Source organism: Ixodes scapularis, unplaced genomic scaffold (assembly GCF_016920785.2).
Source record: "Ixodes scapularis isolate PalLabHiFi unplaced genomic scaffold, ASM1692078v2 PGA_scaffold0__279_contigs__length_252992795, whole genome shotgun sequence".
Taxonomy (NCBI): domain Eukaryota; kingdom Metazoa; phylum Arthropoda; class Arachnida; order Ixodida; family Ixodidae; genus Ixodes; species Ixodes scapularis.
The window spans coordinates 64935027-64947243 of record NW_024609835.1 but is presented as its reverse complement, the minus strand read 5'-3'; the positions used below and the strand labels follow the sequence as shown (position 1 = coordinate 64947243).

The following is a 12217-nucleotide window of genomic DNA, read 5'->3' as shown; positions in this document are numbered from 1 at the left end:
CAATGGGGCAAATCCCATATTTTGCGGCGTGTAGCCGTTTACACTTTACGAAGCCTTAAAGGGTCAACGCTATTGTACTTCCCCGGAGTGAGATGCATTCCACATAGTGAAGTATTTGGTGTACAGATCGGAGTAAGCGCACACACACCCCTCCGCTCTAGTTTTATCAGCCTGGGGGTAGCACTGCATGTATCGAAGGCCACGCGCTCCGGCGTTTCCACTTATCCACTTATCTTATGCCATCCTTTTATGGAGCCATCCTACGTTTCTACCCGTTATGATAATTCTAAAAAGGTTACTGTTCCCACTTGTAGGACTGACAGTTTTGCGAATTCATTTTTTGTCAAAACCGCGAGAGTGGAACGAGCTCCCGGAAGATATTGTGTCCATTGATGACAATGACGTTTTCTTTTTCCACTTGTTATAGTGTTTTCTAAAACCCCCTTCAATAATGCCCACAGGGCTATGTAGGTACAATGTAAATGAATAATAATAATAATAATAATAAATATTGTCCGCAATAGTATGTCATTTCACTGACAATGCACGAGCGATAGAGCATGGCTTATTATAACGGCGCTCGTCGCTTCTAAATTGGCTTATAATGGGCGGTGTGGATTGAAATAGAACAAACAGGCAGGATCCACAAAGAAAGCTTATGAGCCAACGTAGTTTTGATTGACTATTTATGATAAGATGCTTGGAAATAGCCAAGGACTTTAAAAAAAAGAAAACACACTACTTTATTAAATAAAGGTAAATGAAGGCATTGTAACAGGCGGAAACAAAGCATCGTTGCAAAGCATATTCAGCCAATTCTGTCTTCATTTGATGACAGGCTTAAGAAGTGAATCAAGTGCGTTTGGATGCCTGTCGAGTAATATGTTACCTATCAAGCTGCATAATACCACAAGGAATGGAGGGTGGAGAAAATCAGGTAACCTTTATGGGCATATACCAAAACATTACATTTTCTCAGCAGGGCATGCAAAATGCCAGCATATTGCAAAATATTGCTTTTTTTATTTTTGGCTGGATAAAATTACTTTGCTGAATTATGTCTTTTTGAGAGATCGATGCTATTTACAACTTAAGGGATGGATCAAAATGTATTTTAAAATAATAATAATAATAATAATAAAATAAAAAAACAATAAAGTAGGAATGTGGGCAACGAATACGCACTAAGTATTTATATAATTAGTATTGCGCGAGCGTGAGGCACCATTTTCTTACATCCCGTTTTACCGCACGAGAGGATGATAAGTTCAGTAAAGGCACTTCCAAACTCTTGGACATCGATGGGACATAGTGTCGCTTTAACGTTTTTCCATAATTTGTTTATATCTTAGGGCCCTTGAACCTATCTGCATGCCATAATTTTCTTTTTTTACGTCTTGTTTAAAAGTTGTACTATAATAATTACTTGTTATTATCACATATTTATGAAACTGACTAAATAACAATATTTCTAACGCGCGCATTTTTCTTCAAGGTCTAGTTTATCGTACACTGACCCGTAAGAAATATTGTTTAAGCTATATTTTATGATTCTATCAATTTTCTATTTGTTGTACTCGGAACAATTTCCATATATCGTAATTCCATGTCCGATAACTGATTCTCCTAAAGATCTGAAAATAGTTGTCCGCAAGTTTACAGAACATGTAGTGCTTAGATTGTAAAGATACACCGATACCACCCGCATTCTCTTAATAATATATTCGATCTGTTGGTTCCAAAGGAGATGTTGTTCAAATATTAACCCCATATATTTAACCGAGGAGTCATAAGGTGATGGTCTACACGTTCAAATGTTTTGAGCATGATCATGGAGGTGAAGATATATGTTTGGTACTAGAATAATTTGTTTATGGAGATTACGAAAACAGACTAATTTATTTTTATTGACGTTCACAGAAATGAGATTACCTGAGAACCAGTTAACTAATAAATCTATATCGCTTTGAAGCAGCAGATCTTCCTGGTTATAGTTGTCATGCGGTAGTAATAGAACAGTATCATTCGCGTACTGTAACATTGTAGATCGTAGTTGTAATAACCATAGGTCATTCACATACATATTAAACAATAACGGACCTACTGTGCTACCCTGTGGCACGCCGCAATCGACTCTGAGTTTTGTACTAGTGCTGCTTCTAATTTTAACCATCTGGAACCTGTTTGTATAGTAATCAGTGAAGAATCTCTGAAATGGACCCCTGAAACCATGCTTATTGAGTTTTGATAGGAGGAGTGCGTAATCAATTGTATCAAATGCTTTGGACAAGTCCAAAAAACAAGGCAAGGGCTCTTTATTATTTTCGAGTGTTTCATTAAAAGAGTCCGAGAAAACTTCAAGTAATGAAATAGTGTTCCTTTGTTGCCTGAAACCGTACTGCCCGTCGTTCAATAACACAAATCTCTCACACAAGTCACTCATACATATATTTGTACCCATTTTTCGAGAATGAGCAATTGTTGTTAATATTAATATCAGTCTATAGTTTCCTAATTCGTTCTTACTGCACTTTTTGTTTAGCGGTCTCACTATTGACAATTTTAGTCCTTCCGGTATTTTTGCTGTTGTCAGCATTCGTTTAACTATCGCGAGGAGGACCAGTTTTAGACTTGAAAAATTGTAGCGAAATCCCTAATACGAGTTTTGTCTATTCCAGGCACTTACGTTATTGACATTGAATTAATAATGTTCATGAGATCGTACTCATTTATTTCTGATAGATGTGCTGAATTTACGCTGTCAATTTGGTCACCCGGTTCCTCATTTACATGCACCGCTATCTTTTGCCTTAGGGCTTGTAAGGTACTTATGAAACTGTTATTGAAAGTTTCGAATAGTTCCGTGTAGTTATCTAATGCTGGAAAATTCTTCCAAAGCCACTTTAAGCATATCAAAAGTTAAAATCCTTCTCTTTATGGACTTGCAACGCACAGATTATCTAATGTATGTGTAAACAAAGAATTGGGAAGCTTACTTCTTGAAAGGAGACCTCGTGTCTTGTTAAAATTTTTGTTTGGGAAGCGCCCTCTTTAGTCTCCTCTGTTACCTTAGACCAAGTCTCTCCATAGATTCCACTTTCAGCATACTAAAACAAAAATACAAATGCAAAATAAAGTTGGGTCATATTATCAAGGATGCATCATTCGTTTTATAAACAACAACAAACACAAAACTAACCATTGTAGACGGTTTGGTATCCGATATCCAAGACTTCTTCAACGACTCGGGTTACCCTATAAAGCGTCGCCTATCGGAAAACCATTATGTTTATACTCTATTGTCATATCAGCTATATTGACTTTTTGTGGTGAGTGCTAAACTAACTGGCAAAAATGTCGTTAATTGTTTATTCACTTTTTTATATTTTATAGCTGCTCGGAACTCACAATGTCCACACAGCCACGTACCACCCGTCGATCGGCAAATGTCATGACCGTGGGCTCACACTTGAAGCCCAAGGGGTTGATCACGGCAGGGGACGGCCGCCTTCATTGGGTTAATCATCTGCCTTTTGCTCTACTTGGCATTCGGCCCGCGTTCGAGCAAGATCCTAACTGCACCTCCGCAGAGTTAGTGTATGGTACACCGTTTTCTTTTGTCTAGAGACTGCTTTGAAGTACTCGAGACATAGGCATGTCTTTTATTAAAAATGTACTTCAAAAACGTGCTGCAAATCCACCATCAGAAGCAACCACATCACCTCGGTTGTTAAACTCCCGAAAGGACTCTGCTAGCCAAGCGCTCACAGCATGCACGCATTCTTTCCTGCGTAAGAAAGGCTTGATGAAGTGTATGGAACCGTCTTGCGAATGAAGTTTCCAAGTTCTATGACGTACTGCATAAACCATGACTCTCCATTTGTACAGCCGAACACAGGTCGTTGCTATAGAGCGTATGAAGCCACCCTCGCTGAACGCCGATGATCTCGAGATTCGCCTTATAGATGCGCCCAGTTCAATATGGACCCTTTTCGAAAGTCTGCTCTATGTTGGAAGGTGCGGAATCCCTGCCAAATGGTGGTTACAGCAGTCACCACACAAGTTGGAAATTTGTTTTACAAATTTCCATTCATCACCGTGTTATGCAGTAGCAGACTTCAGTGGAGTTTGGTGCACGTGATCGCCGTCATAACCAAGTAGCCAAGGTAATCGGAAAAATAATTGCTTTATAGTGGCCATGTGACCCCATGAATAATGCACGTGATGTATCAGTGCAACTTACATTATTCTGTTCACGTGACACTGATGTGACATGACACCCTGAAACTATAACGTCACAATATTTAAATTTAGCGGAAAAACGTTTCCCGCTGAAGTCAGCTGCCACTACTTATTTGCCAAGCTTAACGGGAAGAATTCGTTAGGAAAATTAAACGGGGAAATTTCTCGGCTGCGTTAAAGAGAAAAAGGCCCGTGCAATTTTTTTTTATTTATTTTTTTACGTTACACTTTATAAACTTTTCACGAGTGTGGTGTGATAAATGCCTCGAACACTGAAGACAATGGTGGACATGTGGACTACGTGGCAAAGTTTACTGGATATATAGGTCTATGGTGAGTACGTGACCTGGCGCCATGAGAAAACGCCAGGGATCACTTAACCAAAAAGTAAGTGCTCCGTGTTTAGAACTGAATGGCAGGAGTCGTTCTTACATGGAGGACTCCTATTTGGAACAGACTGCGGTTTTATGAATCAAAATATATTTGCCAAAAGGGCATTTGCCGGACAATTTAGAGAAAGCAGGACCAAATGTAAAATTAATTACAACAAATTACACCTCGGCACTCAGTTATACATGTATGAATCGGCAAGTAATACAGTTGTTTGTCTTCATTCGTGCCGTGACAATTAACAGGATGACTGACGCAATGTCAAACGAAAGTACCCTAAGCGCAATTTTACTGCTAATCTTTCGTTCATCGTTGCTAACTTTAGAAGTATTTTATCAAAACAAGTTGAACTTGAAAATATCATGTCCTCTAGCGGGCCTGGCGCAATTTTTGGTACTGTGACCTCGTTAGCTTCCCGATATCAAAAATGAAGTAGTAATCTTAAATCGATGATAAAGTATTTTCCGGAACGACAGACAATTCGTCAGGGGTGGAGGTGTAATCGTCACAGTTAAATAAGCCATATCATGCTGTCGAATTGAACGTTCATCTCATCTTGAAGTGCTTTGGATCCAACTGAAATTGCCTTTTCGCTGTGTCTTGGTGAGTGTTTGTTATCTTCCACCCGATGTTAATCGCACCGAATTCAACATGTCGATTTATCAATTTTATTGGAGCCGTAACCAAAAAGCTTCCAAATCATCCATGCTTTTATGCTGGCGATTTTTACTCCGAAATAAACTGGTCGACGTTAATGCTCTTTCCTGAGCGCAAAAGTTCTCGCCACTGCGCAGAGTTTTCTATTGTTTTTTTAAAAAGCGAGTGTGTATGGGCTTTCACTTAATGATCACCATGGCAATACGTAATGACGCTAAAGTAGATTTATTTTTAACCACTAAGCCGGAATGTCTGACGTCTGTTAGTAGTATGGAGAGCATAAGCGATCACGCTCTTATTCATCTCGAAACGTCACAAAAACTGAACCGCTCAACCAATATTCGGAGCAAATTTTTTCTTTTCATGTTAGACGTCGAACACATGACGCCAGCAATAAAGGATTTTAAGATGTATTACATGTCATCTCACGGCGAGCGATCCGGAAGTGAAAACCAGGTTCTCATCGAAAACACGTTTACGGAATTGCTTGAAATATTTGTTCCTAAAACATCCGTTCGGTCTGATAGCGCGTCTCCCTAGTTAACTAAGAGTTAAAACACATGTCAATTAAAAATGAACGGTTCAAAATTGTGCAAATGCGAAGTAAAAAGAAAAAGAAAAATTAATATTTTTCCGTCACTTTACTAAATCTTCTTTCTAAAGATCCCAATAGGTTCTGGAATATAGTAAGCCCAGAAGAAACAAAAATTACCCCCTGTTCGTAAATTATCAATAAGGAATACTTGGCGATGACCAGGCTGCCAACATATTGAATTCAATCTGTTCCAGCGTCTTTACACACGAAATCTTTCCACTCCCCTCCTACTCTCCGACTTATCAAGAAAAACCTATACCTCCTATTTTATTCAGTTCTGACAGAATCGTCAAGGCAATCAAAAGCTTGTCGTCCAATAGCATCCCCAGAATTAACGGTATATCTGCGAAGTTTATAAAAATGACCAATCACTCAGGATTAAATCTACTTGCCGCTCTTTATCTGCCAAGTCTGAGTTCTTGGGAGATAACTGCAGATTGGCACTTCGCAGGAGTTAAACCCATCTTCAAATCATCCAAAAAATCAGATCCACCTAACTGCAAACCTATTTCGCTCACTCGGGTTCCCTATAAGCTCATGGAACATGTTCTCTGTACTAATATTATCTCATACCTCTGTCAATGCAACTTCTTTCCCCAACCAGCATAGTTTTAGAAAAAAAAAATTCATGCAACAGCCAAATATTTGAGTTTGTCACAGATCCCAATTCCAATTGGCAATCACCGGTACACACAGATGTCACATTTATAGACTTCTCTAAGGCATTATTCGACACCGCTCCTCACAGAGGCTGCTTTTAAAATTATCTCTTCACATTGATTCGTTAGTCATAAGCTGGGTAACGTTGTTTTTAACAAACAGACAGGAGTCGGTCTCGGTTAACAATTCTTCACCACTATGAATCAGTCCCCGTAACTTCAGGTGACCACCAATGCAGCGTTCTCTGTCCACTACTTTTTTTAAAAATATCTAAACGATCTTTCATCTTGAATTAAATCAACTATGATTATTTGCCGTCGACTGTGTTATTTATTGAAATATCTATAGTCCCATAGAGCACATAATTCAAAATGATATCGACGCTATAAATTTGTGGTGCGTACAATGACAGTGAATTTTAAACCCACAAAATGTAAGCTAATGAACACTGTCACGATCCGAAACAAATTCTTCATCCTATATTTATTACTTACGCAGCAACTAGAATCGGTACCAGTATACAAATACCTTTGTGTTCATTTTTCTGAAACATTACCATGGAATCAACACATCGATATCGTAGTCAACACCTCACAAAAATCACAAAGTTTTTTAAGACGACAGCTATATCTGGCCGCCGAAGCTAAAGTACTGTCTCATAAAACAATATTTCTATTTAGACTAGAATATGCAAGCATTATGTGGCGTCCCCTTCAAAATTACATAACTTCTAAATTAGTCTGTCCAAAAGAAGGCTGCCCGGTTTATAGTGAACAATTTCCTGCCTGAAAATAGTGGCTCCGCTTTAAAATTCAATCTTGGCCTTCCATTATCATATAACAGACGCGAAATCAACCGAATCTGTTTTTTTCCATGCGATTTACTACAACTATACTCATAAGAAACACTTGTTGCCATTAGGTCCATTACATTTCTCCTTAAACCGATAATTTATGTAAGGTTCAGCAATCCCCTTCTCATACTAATCTTTTTTCTTTTCTTTTCTCTTTTCATACTGCCGATTACAGAATGGAATGACTTGCCATACCAGATGGTTACTAACAGAAATCATGAGTCATCTAAAAGAAATGCGCAAATGCCTGTGTCCCAAGTAGAACAAGTATAATTATCTATGCTTTATTTTTCTTATTCCCTTTTTGTGTTCAGCTAAAAATGAGTTCTGTGTAAGGTGTCAACCTGATTTCGCAACTTTTTCTTTGTAAATTACATACGGTGTGATTATGTTGTTATGGATGCACATTACTGCACAAGCCCCCTCATGTAATGCGTCTTTAGGATACGCCTTTGAGGTAGATAAGTTAAAAAAAATTAAATAAGAGATACAAATTTATGACAATATTTCACCTTTCCCTTGTATGATAAGTTTGCTGAAATTCCAAAGAGAGCTTCTCGATTAATCTTGTTACATTTTTCGTCCTCTTTATAGCAAAGAAAAAAATCCTTGTCCACCTTCAAAATGCGGCATTCATCGTTCGCAGAATGTGCCAGAAATGCAAAATCTAGGAAGGACAAAGGTATTTAAATTAATGACATCAAGCCATTAAAATTTAACATCAAGATTTTTGATAGTTTGATTAGAATATCATGATATGCTTTACGATCTATCATGCAAAGATTATTAATGCCTGCAACTACTAGGCTCGATAGCTTTAATATTCTTAGTTATTTCTTGGAATCACTCGCGAATGTTACAAAACAACAATTTATATAAATATGCTAAGATTGGTAAACGTAATCCCAACGAAGAAAATTTTGCAAGCCGTACTCGTATATTGGATTTACATAAAGAATAGCGAAACCTTGGGGCAATAAAAAAAACAATGAATAACTAAAAACATTTAGCGTTCCTTTTGTAGAAAACCTGGGAGGCAGGGGAGGTCGAGTAAATTTGCAAGCTTAAAGAACCCAAAAAGGAGCTCTGGGGAACAGCTGGTTACCTAGGAACCCAGTTTGAGAAGCCAATCTTTAGAAAAAATACTGCAACATGAGCATGGCTGTGTATATGGTGCTCAAGTGGCCAACGAGTAAATAAAATTGGGTCCTTGGTTGGTTGGAGGTCTTCCTTACATTATTGTTTCCATATGCAGACAGACTTGTCTCAAATTGTGACGCTCGATGCTAGGAATGTAGCGTTAACCAGTGTTGTACACGTTCCTAAAAAAGTGAACGAAAGATCGTTCCTCGTTCCTTCTGATTTTTCGGACATGTTCCCGTTACAAGTTACGTATGTAAAAAAAGCACTCGTTCCCTTTACAGTTAAATAATGAAATGTACTACTGTTACATCTATGTTACATTTGTATTTTGCTGATTACCATATTTAATTAAATCGAGAATTTTTTAAAAATATATCCCATTAAATGGGAACCTACAAATTTAAATGCCGAAATGTAAGAGCACCAGGAGAAGAAAAAAAATGGAAGCAGGGTTTATTTGTCGATATATTCATCTTTAAAACTCTTAGCTTTCAGCAAACAGGATAGCTGGTCGAGTTGGTATGTATTCATAATGGAATAGCGCGAATTTTACAGGGACAGCGCTCGCCCTGTCCAGTTCCTTCCTCTGTCCCTGTATTCGCGCTGTTCCATTATCTTAGCTCTTAACCATATTCATGTTTGTGGTGCGCGATCCAGACGAGTCAAATATACTGACACCCCACATTGCATGATCATTTTACAACCTCACACGTTTTAATCTAACAAAGTTTCTTGATTGAAATTAACACCAGTTGCTTCTCGATGTTGCTGTCTGCAAGACGAGCAAGTGAAGAAGAGGGTAGGGCTTTTGCAAAGGTCAGTCTTAAAAACTACAAGTCCTTCTTCGTGAAGGTTGGATTCGCTGTTCAGTTTGAATGTGGGGGACAAGGAGAGAATGAATAAAGGTTAATATTTGTTTATATTTTACGTGGCCAATGTTCGGCATACGAGCTTTTGTTCGATGTCTTGTAACCTGTTATTTTGTTCTAACTGTAGGTCTCTTTGTGGACGTTCAGCAATAGCTGTAGTCTGCCTTAGATTTCTGGGTTAATGAGGATTCGTGGAAGCAAAAAAAGTCGCTCCTTGAAATGTCCCTCTTTTAGTGTATTTTCCTTAGACTGAAAGTTTTGATTTTTGAACCGTAGTCTCGGGCACCGTAAAAAAAAAAAAAAAAAAAAAAAAAGAATCGATGTCGATTAACTCTCCTGCACCTGAAATTTTACCAGGCGAGGACCACACAAAATAAACCCTAAGTAACCAAAAATTTAACGAAACCCTGCTCTTCGTAAATATATTGTTTTTATACTTTTAGAATTCCCCTTTTAGAAATAAAATAAGAATTACCCCACTGGACTGAAAGAAAACGAACGCCGTTAATTTTTCCGTTCCAGTAAGAATGTAACGAGTTCCCCTTCCAGCTCCACCAATGCAAAATGCAACGACGGCGTTCCTTTGTTCCTCCGAAATGGTAGGCGTTCCAGGATCGCCATTCCTTGGAACGCCTCTCCGTACAACACTGGTGTCAGCCTCAAAAACGTACTGTACATAAAATCGAATGAAATAAATATTAGTTCCGTAAACAACAATTTATCGCAGTTATTTTCGCATAAAGTGTTGGCGGGATCCGCTGAGCCCGCAGAGAAGGCACTGTCAAACGCATTGCTCGTTGGCGTGCATGGTGCTGATATCGCAAACAGCGTTCCCCTAGAGGTCTAATAACATCTCCCCCTCTAATCATAATATAATGTATTGTATATATTTCCATTTAGAATAGAGTTTGAGGTCGAACTATGCGTTTCCAGCTACCCATGGTAGGGTAGCGAGACAAGACACGTTCACAACCGCAAGTGACCTTTGACATTTAATCTTTGACCTGCGAGGCACATCCGTCGGCAGACAAAGAGCGTACCCTACGTACTGCAGGACTTGTCATTACTACGAAACTGAAGTATTCAATGGCGGCTCGCCTCTGTTCTATTATTATTAATGAAGCATTCGTAATATTTTCGCTTCTTAAATCGGGTCTGTAATTAAAAAAATAGCCTCTAAGTTGTAGCAGACAAGATAATTTTGAATAATTTTTTTTTCACATCAAATAAACAAAATTGCAAAATGTTATTTACCGTAATTGAAATCCATGACGACTGAGACACGGCCATTTATTCCGGTAGCCTCCTTCAAGATAGGTCCTTTCATGTCTTCTTCAGACGGCCTCATGTCAACTCTCACAAGCGTGAGGTTGTCCGAATACCAAAACTGAAAAAAAGCAACCGCCAAGTCTAAAACAAATATACAAATTAAAAACGTTCATTTTTGTAGTTATAAAGAAAAACATAAACAAATACTTGTGTAGCTTCTAAGTTTATTGTCGCCCCTGGTTAAAGGGGGCCACAATATAGTTATTTAATTATAATCGTTTTGGATTATAATACCATTTGTACATTTGTGCATTTGCTTGAAATGGTGTCTTCAGATTCAGATTTAAAAACTCCAATAAAAACGTAAATAATAATTTCATCTGGCCATAACCACATAGAAAGCCAATCAATTAAAAGCAGACTCGTAAATACAAATAATTTAAAGTAAGGGAGGAGTGTTATATTATACAAGAGCGGCATTATACCACGGAAACAAAACATTTTTAGGGCCGAAGCTCCTTAGGGTCTAGCCTTCTCCGTGCGGCGTCCGTGCTCACATTGATTGCCATGCCATCTGTCTTCTTAAAAAAAAAAAAATGTTTGCGCAGTCGACAGGATTCGAACCTGTGCGGGGAGACCCCAATAAATTTCTAGTCCATCGCCTTAGCCACTCGGAAACGACTCCGGGACAAGTAGGGGGCTCTGAGATGTGGCAGTAATTCAAGAGCTGGGGATGTCATGGATGAAACGTTGCATGTAGCCGCTCAACCTCTTTACAGGAGAGGGCGCTGGGGTCAAATGCGTATATAATCGCGTTAAACTTTGCATCAGCACTACCTACGAACAAAATCAGTATTCTGAGCACCACCAGAGCTTCGCCCTAATTAACATCATTCACCACGTGGAGATGTGGTCATTTATTTATTAATGTGTTTTTAGCAATTTTTTTCTTGTTACTGTAGGGGCCGAAACTCGTCATATTGTGTAGCAGTTTTTTTTAGGTCTCCCTTTTATAAATTGATTAGAAATAATGCCATTGTATTGCATGGTATTGTATTGCAATCTTAAACCATCTTTTGATTTTTCCCACCGGAAGCAGCAAGACAAGAACATAAAACGAAGCTGATATACCAACTAGACTACAGACTCTGTGGAGCAGTCGAGACTTCTGGGCCAAGAAGATTCTCTAACCCTCGGCCGGCGTAGTTTTATCGGGTATTTTTGTTGAGTTTCGGAGCTTTATAGTATTTTCAAAGACACGGATTTTATTTCATTTCATTTCTTTACCTCAAAGGCATCTGTCGATACATTACATGAGGGGGATATATTAAAGACGAAAACATAGTCTTGATAGTAACAAATGTAAAAACAAAAACAACCAAAAACCAGGAGCCAACACTTCATATAATATTTCAATAATGACAAACTACAAAAACCCGAACTCAAAATGAATATGAAGAGATTTCATAGATGCAACAATACAATAACGAACATAGTGCTAGAATTGAAGTTAAATGTCCCATTTGTGATTAACGTTAT

General features: G+C 38.3%; 1 protein-coding gene across 1 annotated transcript in view; it reads right to left on the bottom strand.

Moving 5' to 3' along the window:
• Nucleotides 1-12217, bottom strand: part of LOC120840580 — a 95535-nt gene that overhangs the window by 33056 nt on the left and 50262 nt on the right. Inside the window, exons 8-10 of the mRNA XM_040211153.1 lie at nt 10664-10796; nt 7910-8064; nt 2997-3107 (exon numbers count right to left, since the gene is read on the bottom strand). Coding sequence (XP_040067087.1) covers nt 2997-3107; nt 7910-8064; nt 10664-10796 — 399 coding nt within the window. The remainder of the gene's footprint in view (nt 1-2996; nt 3108-7909; nt 8065-10663; nt 10797-12217) is intronic.